Here is a 15,800-nt window from a genome sequence, read left to right as displayed (position 1 = left end):
TATGATGTTATGTTATATGAGAAGTATAATTAAACTTGTCGAGTTGCATCCTGATGGTTGTGTCCTTGAGTACCGAGTGTACCGAGTGTTTATAGGCACAATACAGTGCACATGCTAAAAACATTTTCTGTGTATTTTCAATTGATTTGTATTGAAGCTCGCCAGTGATGGATGGATGGGGGGGGGGGGGGGGGGGGGGGGGGGCAATTGCATTTGTGTTTACAGCTCATAAAAATCTGCATCAGATAGTCCATGTCACTTTGGGTAACTGAGGCTGATACTACAGATTCACCAACCAGGGAGCACAACTATTGATGTAAGGATGTGCAGTTCCTTGAGATGTTGTTGGATAAAGATAAAGATATGTAGTAATGAGTTAAAGATACAAATATCTCTCCTATGCTATATAGGCAATAACTTCAAATTCTGCACACGTCAGCTCCTTTACCAAAGGCACGGGCATCCCTGTTTAAATGACTTTGCATATGCACCAGGCAATGAGGGTAGCTGCTTGACTCCTGCAGTGGATGGTTCTGGAAGGACTCAGTGAGAAATGCTTGCATTGCTTACAGCATCTTTATTTCTGCACTAAATCTCAGCAGATAAGAGCCAATTTTGCTGACACTAAACATCATTACTTCATCTTGGCCAGCAGCTCTTGAATACCCCGTCAGACACTGCAGCCAAAACCAGTTAACACGGTTATCTGCACCACACCATGCCTACTTTGGGCGATTTCCCCTCTTATCTGTATCTCCTCTTCTCTTCCTTTCTCTTGCTTCATCCCCCCATCCCTCTCTGCCTCCCCACCCCTGCGGCGGGACACCACCCTGGACCCACCTGGCACGGCTACATTGGACACTGTCTCTGGCTGGCACAGGGTGTCCACTTTCACATGCTGGAAGGCCTTGGCATATGCAGTCTGGAGGTGCCTGAAAGGGTGACAACAGCAGAGAAGGGTGTTAAGTTGCAAATGGAGGCAAAAGTGTTACAGCAACATGTCCAGTTATATCTACAGGTGCACAGTAGCATGTAGGACAGCACAGCAATGTGTGCAGTTATATCTATAACACACATTATATTAAGAAGTCAAAAAGCCTAAAAATACTGTCAGCATAGAATGTGAACATTTCTTTCAAGGATGTACAAAATGTACCCAGTTCTAGTTAAATTGTGAATATATAAGTGCTTAATATTTGCCACCCTTATAATGGCTGGATGAGAGCACATGTTGCATTTGGCAGAAGACCGACTTAAACTTAGGCTGCAGAATAGCAGCTAAACATATACAGTATATGGTAAAATATGATATATGTTATGTTACAATTGACATACATTACTGTGTGTGCTACTGGATGATGGGAGTTGATTTAGGGCAGAGAGAAATGTTCTGTATGTACAGTATACAGTATATACCTCATGTAGAACCCAAAGACAACTTTAGAAGCAGTCTTGCCCAACCCCCCACCCCATACTGATTCAACTAAAACCATGTTCAATTGAAATATTAATAGGGTACTTGCAGCTAGAGGGAAAGCCATTACAGGCTCGGCACATCCCATGAAAACATCAATAAGTCATACAAACTTAATCCGGATGGGGAAATTCTTAATACAGAAGCCACTGCAGATATTTGCACACTTCTGCATTTGTGCAACCTCTCAGGGTACGGCACAGACAGACACAAACACACAGAGACACACCTCTTCAGCTCAGGTGCAGTCTGCGGAAAGGTCCTTTACAGGGCAAAACTCTCTCTAGTCAAATACAATTATACTCCTCTTATGTCTTTATTCATATATAATGAGCCACTTGTGGGACATTTTACTCTCCACACAATTTGCAATATATCTCTTTCCAAGAGCAACACATTAAACACACATCCCTTGTCTTCATTATTGTCTTTTTTAATTATAGTATTCTACTAATTCATTGTGTTCATTGTTGCACTTCATTCATCCTCCAGTTTTTCTCTCACTCCACCCATGTAGGAAGCTTCAATGGCAGAGAAGGGATAAAACTGAAACGTAGTGAATTGATCTGAAGGTGGCACCCACCTCTTCCACTCCTCCTCGCCGTCCCAGAACTCATAGACCACGAAGGACAGTCCACTCGGCAGCCGCACTGCAGTCACACTGTGGAGGAGAAGAGGCAGCGGTGCCGGCAGAGAGAGTGGAGACAGACACAAGCACAGCAGTCATCAATAACACACCCACCAGGGGCCCCACAAACCTTTATGTCTACAGTCCATCTTTGAACTATGTGGAAGCCTAGAAGCTCTTTGCTAGACTACAGCAGGAAGAAAGTGCAAGTTGCGTGGAATACTTAAGGAAGGAAATGCCTGTAGTTATGAAGTTCGTTCTGGTGTGTAATAGTTCTAGACTTATGGAGTTAATATTTCATCCACCCTTTTGCTTTTGCTTGATGTGGTGTTACCCATGTCTCCTCTTCAATTTGGTCATACATTCTCCACTGGATGGCAGTAGTTCTTCAAGATTTTGAGAAGAAAAGTTCAGCCCTCCAGGAGATACTGGGGCAAGAAAAGCCCCTCTGACAGGACTGGACCCAATTTTCAGCTTATTAGTAGACCTCACTACATCTCACTAGGTTGGAGTTTTCAGCGCCCCAGAACCTTCTCCTAACCCCTGCGCTTTCTTTACACCAGGCAACATGGGGCGCAGGCAGGGGCACTCATCTGGGTTATTGGCCACGGCACTGTGCCAAATTCAAGTGTGCACTCAAACCAAGTGCTTCTGGTTGCCTTGATTACTCAATAGGGTACTTTAAGACAAACTGGTCAGAGTGGGGGGAGTGGTTTACGGACATGGGGATAACGATGGTTTTAAATATTACTATTTAAAATAATAATATTTTTTTTAATTTTTATTTTTAGAACAATTATATTTTTTAAATGGTGTGGTATGAGAGGATATATTGAGTGTGCGGCTGTGAATCTGTGTTGTTGCATGACACAAAAATGTATCTAAGACACCAAAACGCTTTAAAAACCCCTTAAAAAAGGAAGCTGGGCAGGGTAAGGAGATATTTGTCAGTTCAGCAGCCCCGGGACTGACTGAGGAGCCCAAGTTCCTCCGTGATCAATTATTTACCAGTCTGACGCACGGTCATGACAGCACTACAAAACCTAGCTGAGAGAGCCGGGCAGAAGCCCTAGGACTGCAGGGACCCCTTTTGAAAGAAGCACCACAAAAGAACACTATATTTGGAACCTGGTCTTTTAACATTTTCATGTGTGTGAGTGTGCCTTTGGAGCCTTGCATCAAAAGTGTATGACTGAAATGCCAGGGGGCACTTTTGATGTTTGATATTTTTTTGTACTCCCCAGAAGTGGGCCGGGCAATTTCATTCCTATACTAGTCATTGCTTTGGTGTGTGTGTATGGGTGTTTGTGTGTGTGTGGGTGTGTCCAATTCTTCTGACAAGGATGGAGGCACCAGAAGTGAGAAAGACTTCTTGTTTTCATGCATCCCCTTCATCCACACTGGAGTCAAAATTGGCTTCTGTAACAATCAGGTAAATTGCTGAATGTCTCCTACTGCTTAAGTGCCTGAGGACTGGCCTTCCTGAGCAGAACTCCTCGCGCAACAAACGTGGAGGGTCTCTCGCTCTCATTCTCTCTCCTTCTCTCTCTCACACACTATGCCTCCCCTGCTCTATCTCTCACTTTCTCTCTTTATTTCTCCTTCTTTCTCTCCCTCTCTCTCTTTCTGTCTCAATCTCTGTCTTTGTCTCTATCTGTCTCTGTCCATTTTTTCACTCTCTATGTCTCTCTCTCTCTCTGAACGAACACATCACTCGTCTCTCCAAGAGCTCCAAAGATGGCACTCTCCACTGGAGAGAAGGAATTGATTGTCGAACACATTTATCCGACCCACACCTCTCAGCAGCTCAGATTGCCTCTCCAGCCCTCCGACGCCTCCCCTGATCTGTTCTGCGGCGTGCATCATATTCAAAAGCGCACCAGCGTTTCTCCTCTCTTTCGTCTCGGTTGCCCTTCAAGGTTAATTTAACGTGCACTTCCTTCTGCTGTTTATTTCTCTCTAAGTTGTTTGGAAGCCTGTCTGTGAACGGAGGACCAGCCTCTGTTCTTAATATTCATAGGGGTTGTTTGCATTCATTTGCGTTGTTTGGAAGAAAATGTGTGCTCACGGACACAAGCAGGCATGTCTCATCATATCCCCCCCACACACTTTGAATGTTGAAAAAATATCACTTTAAAGGCACTGAGTTCAAAGACACAAGCATCCATGAATATTAAATCACAGTCTGTCGGGGCAGGCAACAATATCCGGTAAGACTGAGGGAAGGACTGAGAGACAGACAACTGACCTGCCTACCTGCTAGAGAGATAGACAGGTAAGCTCATAGACATAGACAGGCGTAATGTGAGAAGAGACAACGGATGGAGAACAGACACAAGAGTAGAGAGAGACAATCAGCACCTGGACACTCGGGAGTACAGGGAAATACTGGTTGACTGGTTACGAAATTGATTGATGAATAGATAGACTGAGGAAAGATACACATATCAAATTGATTGATTGATGGACAGACAGATGGATAGATAGAGAAAACAACAGACAAACAAGAAATTGGAGGAGGCACTGACTGGAAGCAGTCTCTCTGGGTGGAGACATTCTTCAGGTACTGCTTCAGGGCCTCACAGAAATCCCCAAGCTGCTTCTGGGACACGGTCATCTCCTGACGGATCAGGAAGAGACACTGGGCAAGAAAGAGAGGGAGAGAGAGACAGAAAACAACAATTATATATCCATTAAACTTGCATTTGGGTTGGTCAGTGTCCCAGCTCGAACAAGCTCAACTCAATGATCTCATCTGCATGGTGCGCATAATGGGAATGCCACGGGTGAGTGCTGTGCATGGGCAACAATTCATCCCCTCAGACCAGGGCCAGAACCACTCCCACTAAGATCTCCCTGAGTAGAACCAGCAGCTATCAGCCTCTTTTCATGAGCAAGCTGAAAGGACAGTAGCAAGCAGCTACAGCTTTGGGTGTGTTCCGATCGCTTGTCTTTGCCACAGTGCTGCTCGTTCCTAAGAGGAGTTTCATAGGCTCAGCTAAATTGCTGTATGGCACCGGTCCCAGAAGTGCAAATGACAAAACGTATTGTCCCACATCGATTTCAACTGGATGCCACCATTAAGCTGTGCCAGAGTCTACAAAAGGGGACTGATTACTGCCATCTAAGCTTTTCACTGATGCACTGAAATATGTCAATTTTTTTAAACTCCAACTTTTTTAAACTCAAACCATGGCCTCGGTCACTGGCATTTCTTTCAGATAATCACACCCTTTCCATGTGGTGTGTCGCACTGAACGGCTACACTGCTTTTAACTGCCACACAGTGTCATATAGACCACTATACACCTCCTATTTCAATTTCCTGCATCTGCCCTGCTGTCATTACTGAAATTACAATATCTAACATGATTAAAGCATTAAATGCAGGCGCTGTTCTCCTCCTGGTAAATTATGCACCATTTCATCTGCGTACTCCTCTGCCAGGGAACATTTTAATGTCAGTTTAAACTCCAGCAGTGACATGAAGGTCATGCTTATGGTTAGGGCCGACAACAATCAGGAGGAATATAATAATGCAATTAAGTGTTGGCATGGTCTGCAACAGTCTGGTGGTACACTGTATCCTATGTGATACAAATTTTACAAGCTCTCAAATCAACCAATCGGCTCATCAAATCGTAATGATCTCTGGTTAATGTAATAATAGGTCGTCACATTTAATGCACTGCCATAATAGCGTTTGAGGTTTCCCACATTTTCTCTGATGCTTTACTCGGAATTGTGTCATCCAGCGGGAGAAAAAAACAAAAACAAATGGATGCCATTAGGAGTGGCTACTCGCCTGCCTGCCTACCTGACAGAGTCATTAGAAACCACAGCTTCTGTGTTCCTCGAGGCCCCAGCAGTAACCGCGAGAGGCCTGCTAATAAACCCCAAACTCAATCAGAAGCCACTGCGTTACCCAACACAGCCCAAACCTAATCAGCCACGCACGTCCCGGCTGCCACATTAACCCAGCCCACCTAAAACCCAATCAGCAGCGTTGCGTGGCCCCATTTGTTGCTGGCAGGGGACAGGAGACCCTAAAACGCAATGATTAGAGACACACAGAAGGAACCATCACCAGCCAATAATTTTCAACCGCTCCCAGGCCACGTCACGTATGGCATCCCTAAAGGAAATTGCAGGACTGATCATATCACCTTTTGGATATTTAGCACCGGGTGTGTGGAGAGAAGTTTTATTTTGCTTCATGTTAAAAATAAATCTAAATTAAAATAAATTCTAGCACTCCATTACCATTCATTCACTTTTTATGTCTGCGTTGCTCACTGGAAATGAAAAATGAGCTCTGGACTGATGCCAGCGATAGATAGCAGTGAGGTATTTGTGGAGGAATTGAGCTGTTTACCAGCACATTCTATATATGATTCGGCCAGGAACACAGTGCTCTTCAAAAATAATTATGGTTTTGTGCAAGTATTATCCTGTGGGAAATAAGGGTGGCTATTCGGTTATGAAATTCTAGTGCTATATTCAGTTGCTTATGTAATGTAATTAAAATGTTTGTGGACAATGTATCAGCACTGTAAGCTCTTTGTCACTCAGGGGCTTACCAACCTTGACTAACTGAGTGTATATGTAGAGGGGAGACAAAAAAGAGAGAGAGAGAGAGAGAGAGAGAGAGAGAGAGAGGGAGAGGGAGAAAACATGAGAGAGAGAGAGAGAGAGAGAGAGAGAGAGAGAGAGCGAGAGAGTGTGAGGGAGATATATGCCTATAAGTCTCAGCAGGAGACCAATTAATGAACCCAGATAGAATTCTCCTGAACACTGCTGTCCTCTTTTTCCATAATGCATTAGATGAGAGTTACACACACACACACACACACACACACACACACACACACAGTTATACTCGTATCTGTAGGCCAATGCCAAGAAAAACTCTAAAACAATAGATTGTAAACAATGCAGAATACAAGAGAAAACTGTAATCTTTGAGAAACCATTTTAGCTAACATCTAAGGATGCAGTGTATTGTACCCTGAGAGAGCCTGAGTATGTGTGTGTGTGTGTGTGTGTTTGTGTGTGTATGCTTGTACAAGATACTGAAGACTCCAAAACGATGACACCAAGCCTTACAGAGAAACAGCTGAAATTCACCGTTGCTATAGAAACAGGGGAGTACACCCTCTTCCCCACTTGTGAGTCTACAGCCCCGCCTCTTCAACCCCGACCCCCACTGCTCACAGACACACACACACACACACACACTCACACACACACACTCACACACACACACTCACACACACACACACACACACACACACACTCTCACACACACACACACACACTCACAGACGAACACACACACATACACACACACACACACACACACACACACACACACACACGAACACACACACACACACACACACACACACACACACACACACACACACACACACACACACACACACAAACACACGCACACACACAAACAAACACGCATCTCAAGAAATCCATCTCCTTGTCACAGGACCACTAAATAAGTAATTTCCCCTTCAAGTCATCTGCATAATATTTACATATGCAGCTTAAAGAGGTTTAAAAGCCCTGCATCTTTGCAAGTGAACAGGAAGAATGCTGATAGAGGGATCTCCTCCAGAGCCCTGCATCTCCTCCAGAGCCCTCACTCTTCTTCCTCTCTTACAGTAAAGGAGTCAGACCTCCCTCTTCTTTCTCTCTCACAGTCAAGGAGTGAGACCTCTCTCTTCTTCCTCTCTCACAGTAAAGGAGTCAGACCTCTCTCTTCTTCCTCTCTCAGTCAAGGAGTGAAACCTCTCTCTTCTTCCTCTCTCACAGTAATGCCCTCCAAAAGAGTCAGACCTATCTCTTCTTCCTCTCTCACAGTCAAGGAGTGAAACCTCTCTCTTCTTTCTCTCTCACAGTAAAGGAGTGAGCCCTCTCTCTTCTTCCTCTCTCACAGTAAAGGAGTGAGACCTCTCTCTTCTTCCTCTCTCACAGTCAAGGAGTGAAACATCTCTCTCTTCTTCCTCTCTCACAGTGAGACCTCCCTCTTCTTCCGTTCTCACAGCAATACCCTCCAAATGAGTGAGGAAAGCTCTTCCACATGGAGATTCTCATGACTGGCGTCTTCACACTGCTACACTCTCGTTCTCTCACCCTGTTCTTCTTGTCTTTCCCTCTCTCCCTCTATCTCTCTCTTTACATATTTCATCACCTGATCTGCACCAGTTGACCTAGTTATTCCTGCTGAACAGAAATTACAGCATCCACCCTGTAGAGCAGTGGTTTCCAAGGGGGGGGGGGGGGGGGCTTGCACCCTGTAGAGCAGTGGTTTCCAAGAGGGGGAGGGGGGGCTGGGGGTTGGGTAGTGTGGGTTGAGGGTGAAAAAACAGAACGAGAAACCTAAAAAAAACAACTACAGGTAAATTTTTGTATGGCAGTGCTATTACAGCCTAGAAGGTTATTTTGTGATGAGTTTATAGTCTACTTTGTAATCATATAATATGGCAGGGCCTACTGTTTAGCTCTATATGTTTGAAGGGATAGCTAGTCTAATTATTAATACCAGCGGACATATGCCGAACATTACATGAGCAAAACTATTTTTTTTTCCAAAAGTTTGGAAGCCACTATTGTTCATTTAGGTACTGAGTAACTGCAAACACAGACACTTCCTGACGAGTTTGAAAGCTAGTGGAGTAAACATGCAAAAATGATGCCATATATTGTGGCGCTTCAATGCTTATCACAGGAACAGGAGTGAGCTTTGACTAACTGTTGAAAAATATGCCAGCCAGGAGCATGAGAGTCTGAGAGGAGGAGATGTTTCACCAAATGTTTCCTTGGTGTATAGTGACAGTGCAGTGATGCAGGCGATGGTATTAAAAGGTATGCCTGGATAATTAAAGTCAGCACCACTTTAGCATTGACACTAGGACTAGAAGGTGCCAAAGCACACAAAGTATGTTCTATTATTCAGCATCAAGTATCATTCAAGTAAAAAGGTGTTTTAATGGACAAGTCCATCCACGGGCATCCCTGAAAAACTAGTTTCTTATCTGAACTGATGTCTATGATGTATGCTAATGCTACAATTGAACACACTGGCAGATATGGTCCACCCAAGAAGAAACAGAATAATATGCCAAATGCACATTTACAGTAGGGCTACAAGTTGCCATGGAAAAGCATTGGCAGAGCTGTCACAGTAATGGCAGCTCGCAGCCTGTAATTAAAGAGCACTGGAGGCACATTCAAGTCCTGAAGCTACTAATCAGACCCCTATATGTAACAGCCATCTCTGACCAGGCTAATGGAGGCCACACGAAAAAATATTCCAAGAGCACTTAAACATTTGCAATTGAGACAGCAGACAGACAGACATGTTATTATCACCACCAGCACCCAATCATCATTTCTGTTTTAATACTGTATCATCAAGTGGGGAAAGCTTTATTCAATAATACTCATCAAACAGGCCAGAGGGACCCAGGAGGGATGCGGCACGTACAGCAGAAACATTGGACTTTGAGCTCATAAAAGACTTTACATGTGGCTCAGCCACTTGGGCGTTAGGGCGAGGAGGGTCAGCGTCCGCCGCCGGCTCAGATAGAGAGCTCAGACACCAGACTGCGAAGTGGGCCAGGCACTCAATCATCTACCCCTGTTGAGACTACGGCAGGTCGGAGGGGTCAATCTTTGCTTTGCTTTGATAATAAGAGTCCCCATCGGGCTTTCTTTTAAACGTGACCTCGATTCATTCAGTGCGCATGGCTGTGTGTGTACACAAACGCTCGCATACACGCCCACACACACAGACTTGTGTGTCAATCACATTTGTCACGCAGGCAGGTGAAACCCACCGTAATCCCATCTGAGGGCTGTGAGTGGCAGCCTCACAAGCCGACAAGGATTAATGATAAGAAAGGGAATGATTCAATTTTCAGCTGCGATCCATCAAGCATCAATAAGCCACGCATCCATCTGAGCAGGAAAAAGATCAGACGGATGGGCAGAAATCTACCCAGCAGTGACCTGAGGGGTTTTTGGGTGGTGGGCTGAGCAGAAGAAGCCCATGTATTTTTCATTAAACCCACTTCAGCTACGTTGTCCTCGGTTGACCCGAAACTCCTCCATTTTCCTCTCTGCTCTGACATTTCACTGTGCCCCCTGAGCCGTACACGGTCACGTAAGAGGAGGCCTGGGTTGTTTATGCGCTGCGTAAAATAAACCCCCGGCTACCTGCTGGTACTGTTGGAGTAGCAGCAGCCACCAGTGCGGCGTATCTATACTTGCATCTATTCATTTAGCTGGCGCTTTTATCCACAGCGACTGACAGAACAGGTAATGTATACATCTTATCAGTTTTATCAGTCCCTGCACACTGAACCCCCGGACCATCATAACACTTAGCTCTATCAGTTCAGCTACAGCAACGCATCAGTAAGTAGTTCCAGATGTTTTTTTCATGCGGGAAAATAACTGACATAAATTCGATAAGCGGATATAGGGATGAAAAAAACACACCTTCACTTCAGATTCTGTCACCTTACATCGCTTCCCCTGGGGAGTTAGGAATCACTCTCTGACTTTCTGGGCTCCCAGACAACCCTTAAGTCTAAAACAGACTTGCCCCTGATCAGATTACTGTGTGCTGATACAGACAGAATTACTTCAGCTTTTGTTTTGTTTATGGACACATGCAGTGCATTATTCACTTCCTTATGTTGTATTCACTTTATGGCCTCAGAGGTCTGCCACCCAGCTGAACACACACACTCCACTACAGACCTTGTGTTTTATCTTCACACACATCACATGGGTTTGACAGGGCCATAAGGTTATATCTTAGCTGGATTTCAGGTTCAGGGAACTAGACACAGACAGTCCAATGATACTTCCACAGCTCCTCATCAGCTATGGGATATATGCACAACACCTCAGGGCCAATGAGGACTATCCACATGATACATGCACTCATGCTAGCAACTGATCATTAAGTCATGCATTATATATGCAAGCAACACTTAGACGTCTTCAGGATGGAAGTGTGTGTATGTGCGTTTTTGTGTGTACACAAGTGGGAGTTCTAGGGCAGGCATGCTGGGAGTTTTCACAAAAAGTAAGTGCAAATGTAAAGGGGACGGTGAGAGCACGCCCCGCGTCGACTATATTATCTGGGATGGAGCGGGCTCTGGGTGAAGAAGGGTTGAGGGGGTCATGCTACTTACTGCGCTCGCCTGGCCATCAGTGTCAGTTAGTCGCTGATGCAGGTCAAACCAGACTGTCTGCAACAAGAACCAGAACACAAGAGCCACTCGTGAATTCACCAGTACCCCTGCTTGCCTGCCTCTGGGTCAGTATCATCACTCACAGCAGCTCTGAGGGTGAAACATACTCTCCTTGACACAAACAAACACACACACACACACACATACAGAAGCAAACAAATACACCCTCACACACAAACAAACAAACACATGCACGAACACACGCACCAGAACTGGCTGTTGTATCACTAAGATGAGCTGGCTTGTGAGATTAGTGAATTTTCATAAATGTAAATATGGCATTTGGCACTGTACATGGTTTAAACCTACACCACACCGAAGCCGCCATGCACTAAATGTCAGAGAGCTTTTGATGTATAACATATACATGCCTGCCTTTTACAATGCTACAGTAGAACTAAATACATCTGTAAGGAAAACAAAAGAAAACATACAATGGCTATGAATATCTGTGAAATGCAGAATATGTAAGTAAAACAAATACATGGATCTATGTGTATATCAATGATACACTGGCATACATTGTTTTACAGTTATCTTAATTAGGAAATACAACATAAGAAGGAGTGCCTTTACACTTAATATCAGTGCTAATAGAATCCCTTTGCCCACTCAGCCTAGCTGACTGGAACAATCATTATGGTCAATTGTGAAATAATAGAATTCATCTCACACGTGCAGTTATTGACCCTGCACTGTCCCTATGAGTTAACTGTAGATACACAATTTAATGTATGGTTTGTTCTATACATGGTTTAGAATTGATTCAAATCAATACTCCTGTAGGACTTCTGTATAGAGATGCTTTGTGAACCTGGCTATCAGGTCTTTCTGTATCTAGAGAAAATCACAGCATGAATCTGATCCACTGGACAACCATACAAAGATTTTTGCTGAGACTCCTCTCGTTTGGCAAGAGTGAGAAGTTTAATTAATCTCAATGCGGTGGATGGTGGACGGCATTAATTGCACATTTGCAACAGATTCATAGCCCCTTATGGTCCCGCCGGACAGATCATTTCCCCACTGACCAAGAAGGTCCAGATAAATGTGATCTACAGATGTATGAACGCACTGTACTGCAGGGCAGGAACAGAAACGGTCCTGCTCTGTAGGTGATCTGAAAGAGGCTTACAAATATCAGTACCAAGACCCTGATGAAGAGCTGATCCCACACATTGTGTGACCACTGAAAGACCAACAGGTCACCACTTTCCATTCACTGTGCCTAGACAAAGAGCGCTTTTTTGAGAGGGACTTTCACTCTCACAAAACCAAACCAAACAATCAAGCAATCAATATGTGAGCCCTTTGTCCAAATGCCATGCTTTCAAGTGAGAGACCAGACAATCTCAGCCACTCAGGTCAACAAAACCACATGATTGAAGTTGAATGGAAATAGGCTTCTACATGTACACTATGGCAGTACTCCTGCTCGGGCTTGGAGAGCTGTGTATGAAAAGAGCTCTGCTGAAACTACTTCAGAAGTGAGATGGAGATGGAGCAATCACTGCTGTTGCCCCTGTTGGGATTAAAAGGTGGAAACACCTGGTCTATTTTGCTTCCCTTGAATGAGTAGCTGGCCACAAAATGATGTATAATGACTGCAAGCTCATTTGTGCAGATGCCTCTTCCGCTCTGTCTCTTTCATAGTGGCCCAGCATGTGAAATTACTCATCATAACTGCGGATGCCACAATAGCGCTGACAGCCTAGCTCCTTTCAGCTCCCTCTCTAACGGCCTAACTCCACTCAGCTGGAGAAGAAGAAGGGGAGGTGCATGCGCTCCAGTCACCACGGTGATGGAGGTCTTTGCCGGGGCTCGGCAAGGGTAACAGGAAATGATGCTTGTCCAGAACAGCGGGTGCGCATTATACAGACAACAAGACAGCCCTGATGTTCCTCAGGCAGCTGGGAGATAAGAGGGCGTAGGTCAGCCAAGCCACAAAGCTTCCTCTATGACATGGTTCAGTACTGTGGTGAATATACGTATAACCCAAAGTTAAGTTATACGTAAGCGCGTGTTCATATATGTATGTCCAGGGTTATATGTATACACACATCCCTAAATGAGCCAGCAAAGCTGTACGTAGTGTTACAAAATGGCACCACAAATTGCACAGAAGTCCTTCCGTGCAAAATATTCTGTCCATTCTGTGTGCTATATGTCACTTGATGGAATGGAAAGTATGGCACAGAACATGGAAGAAGTATTTCACAAGGTTAGCCAAGCCAAGGATGCTGATGAGGGCTTGTAGGGAGCAGGGGCTGAGAAACCCAGAGATGGAGGAACCCAAGGGCGCACTGACGGGACTATTTCATTTTCTACAACAATGACATTCACCTAGCATGGTGACTGATGTAGAAAGTTCCAAAATATATATATATTTTTTTAAGTATAGAAGTCAAAAATATAATGCAGCTGAATACAATACACTGACCTTCTTCACCCACGGGCAGCCTTATCTACCTAGATTGAAGACATTTCCTCGGCTGTCTAATCGAAACCTTTTGTGCATACTGTGTAAAAAGAAAACGGTTCCATTTAATGCTGGTCACACAGTCATACAGATGACCTCTTTCAGCTCTGCCAGCTTTTTATTCTATTTTTTTCCCTACATAAAAAGGACAACTGATCGCACTAAATCTGTCTGTGCTCTGACATCCTCTCCCCACCTCAGTGGCTCCGAGTGTCCATGAAGAAAAACCCAGACCTAGATATTCCCCCAGTTTATTAATCTGCACTGGTCTCCCCTGGATTCTCGAGGTGCTTCACCGAGCGTGGAATAAACCTGCTCTGCTATTCTTAGCTGCAGCAATAAGAAACGTGCCTGCCAGCCAGCGACTGCCGAATTAACCAGGGACTCCATTAGTCTGCCATGCTCACTGCATAGAGGACATGGCCATTGAAGAGCGAGGCAGCGGAAAAAAGAGATAGAGAGAGAGCGAAAGCGGATGGAAGAAATAGACAAAGAGGAGGGAAGTAAATGGGTGAAGGAGAAAAAGCAAAAATGTCATAACACTTTAGAAGACGGGTTTCTATAATTGCTTCCTCTCTCTCTTTCACGCTCTCTCTGAAGTTATCTGCTCTCCTCATAACTCTTCAGGTTTTATTATCTTATTTTCATAAATGTGTCTAAAGGAACTGTTGATTGTGAATGAAAATTATGCTGCTCGGGAAAAAAGTGAGTAATACATTGAGTAAGTAAAACATTCAACACCTTCATGATAGAGAGGAACCTTTAGTCTTGCACTTGCACAGAAACTACAGGTGCTACGTCAGTTATTCTCGCACCCTTTACTTTTCTGGACATCTAATAAGGAGGTATGTTTGTTCTTTATGTCTCACCTGACCTCACCAACTCTGGGCCGCTGCGCTTTCACACCGTAACAAATGGGGTGTAAGTGACTGTGATTGGGTGGGACAGACTGTTACCTTGTTTTCCAGGCGACCAATCAGCTCAGCCAGACGGTTGACCTGCGCCTCCAGCCCCTCTTTCCTGGTCTCCACCACAACTGGAAAAAGACACAAACACACACAGTTCTTTAGAATGCCCGAGTGTCTACTGTCTCACAGTTTAAGTTTAGAATCTTCATCCTCCTCTGTCAGCTTACACTTTCACTGCTTCCGTTTTGAATTCTCAAAAATATTCTTTGCGTTCTAAACCAAAGCAATTATTGGTTGGCCATTTTACAGCATGATGTTCACGACTTGCGGTTTAAAACTAAAGCATTTTCCACATCGTCATTAAACACATAGAGATGAGGTAGGCCTCTTAAGTATGCTATTAATATGTTAGCTAATATACATCTTGAGAGTCCAGCTCCTCAGATAGCCGTGTCAGTAACTTCACACCTCACTCTGCCTTGTGGGGAACTACACCAAGACAGCATGCTAACAAATGGGGATTCTCAGATAAGCCACAGTGAACAAGGAGATAGCACAACCTTACATCCTTTTTCACTCCAGCAAACACGACGACACATCCAATTAATGAAGAAAAGGGGGCTTCCTGTCTTTACAATCGTCACCACTTGAGGTGGCAAGCCAATTAGGCTATGACACATCTTTTGTGTTGATGAGAGCGGGTGGTGGGTGTGGGGTGGTGTGGGGTGGGGGTTTACTGTGGCAGAGGAATGGAGTAGAGCACTGGAACACATTTGCTGTAACCATAGAGATGCAGGAGGTGGAAGTGAGGACCTGGCCGCCCCCAGAGGCAGTGGCCCCCCAGTGGAGCAGGCCTGAGCCAAGGATGGGGGCCATTAGCCCAGAGCGTCCATGCTAATGACAGCCGTCTCTGCCTGCAGCTGCTGGGGCAAACCGCCATGCCGCCATATGGCACGCGTGTGCAGATTGTGGTGGGATCCCACTTTACATGCTGAGACACACACACACACTTACACACACACACACA

The 15,800-nt window shown here is 44.7% G+C and overlaps 1 protein-coding gene across 1 annotated transcript in view; it reads right to left on the bottom strand.

The window, feature by feature from the left end:
* necab2 (N-terminal EF-hand calcium binding protein 2) overlaps window positions 1–15,800 on the bottom strand; it is a gene marked incomplete at both ends in the record, with an annotated part of 67,552 nt that overhangs the window by 492 nt on the left and 51,260 nt on the right. The window contains 5 exons of the mRNA XM_080841508.1: window positions 841–932; window positions 2,058–2,135; window positions 4,631–4,743; window positions 11,327–11,383; window positions 14,822–14,901. Coding sequence (XP_080697634.1) covers window positions 841–932; window positions 2,058–2,135; window positions 4,631–4,743; window positions 11,327–11,383; window positions 14,822–14,901 — 420 coding nt within the window. The remainder of the gene's footprint in view (window positions 1–840; window positions 933–2,057; window positions 2,136–4,630; window positions 4,744–11,326; window positions 11,384–14,821; window positions 14,902–15,800) is intronic.

Source organism: Sprattus sprattus (assembly GCF_963457725.1).
Source record: "Sprattus sprattus genome assembly, chromosome: 7".
Taxonomy (NCBI): Eukaryota; Metazoa; Chordata; class Actinopteri; order Clupeiformes; family Clupeidae; genus Sprattus; species Sprattus sprattus.
The sequence above is the reverse complement of the archived record's forward strand: the minus strand, read 5'-3'. Positions and strand labels throughout refer to the sequence as shown.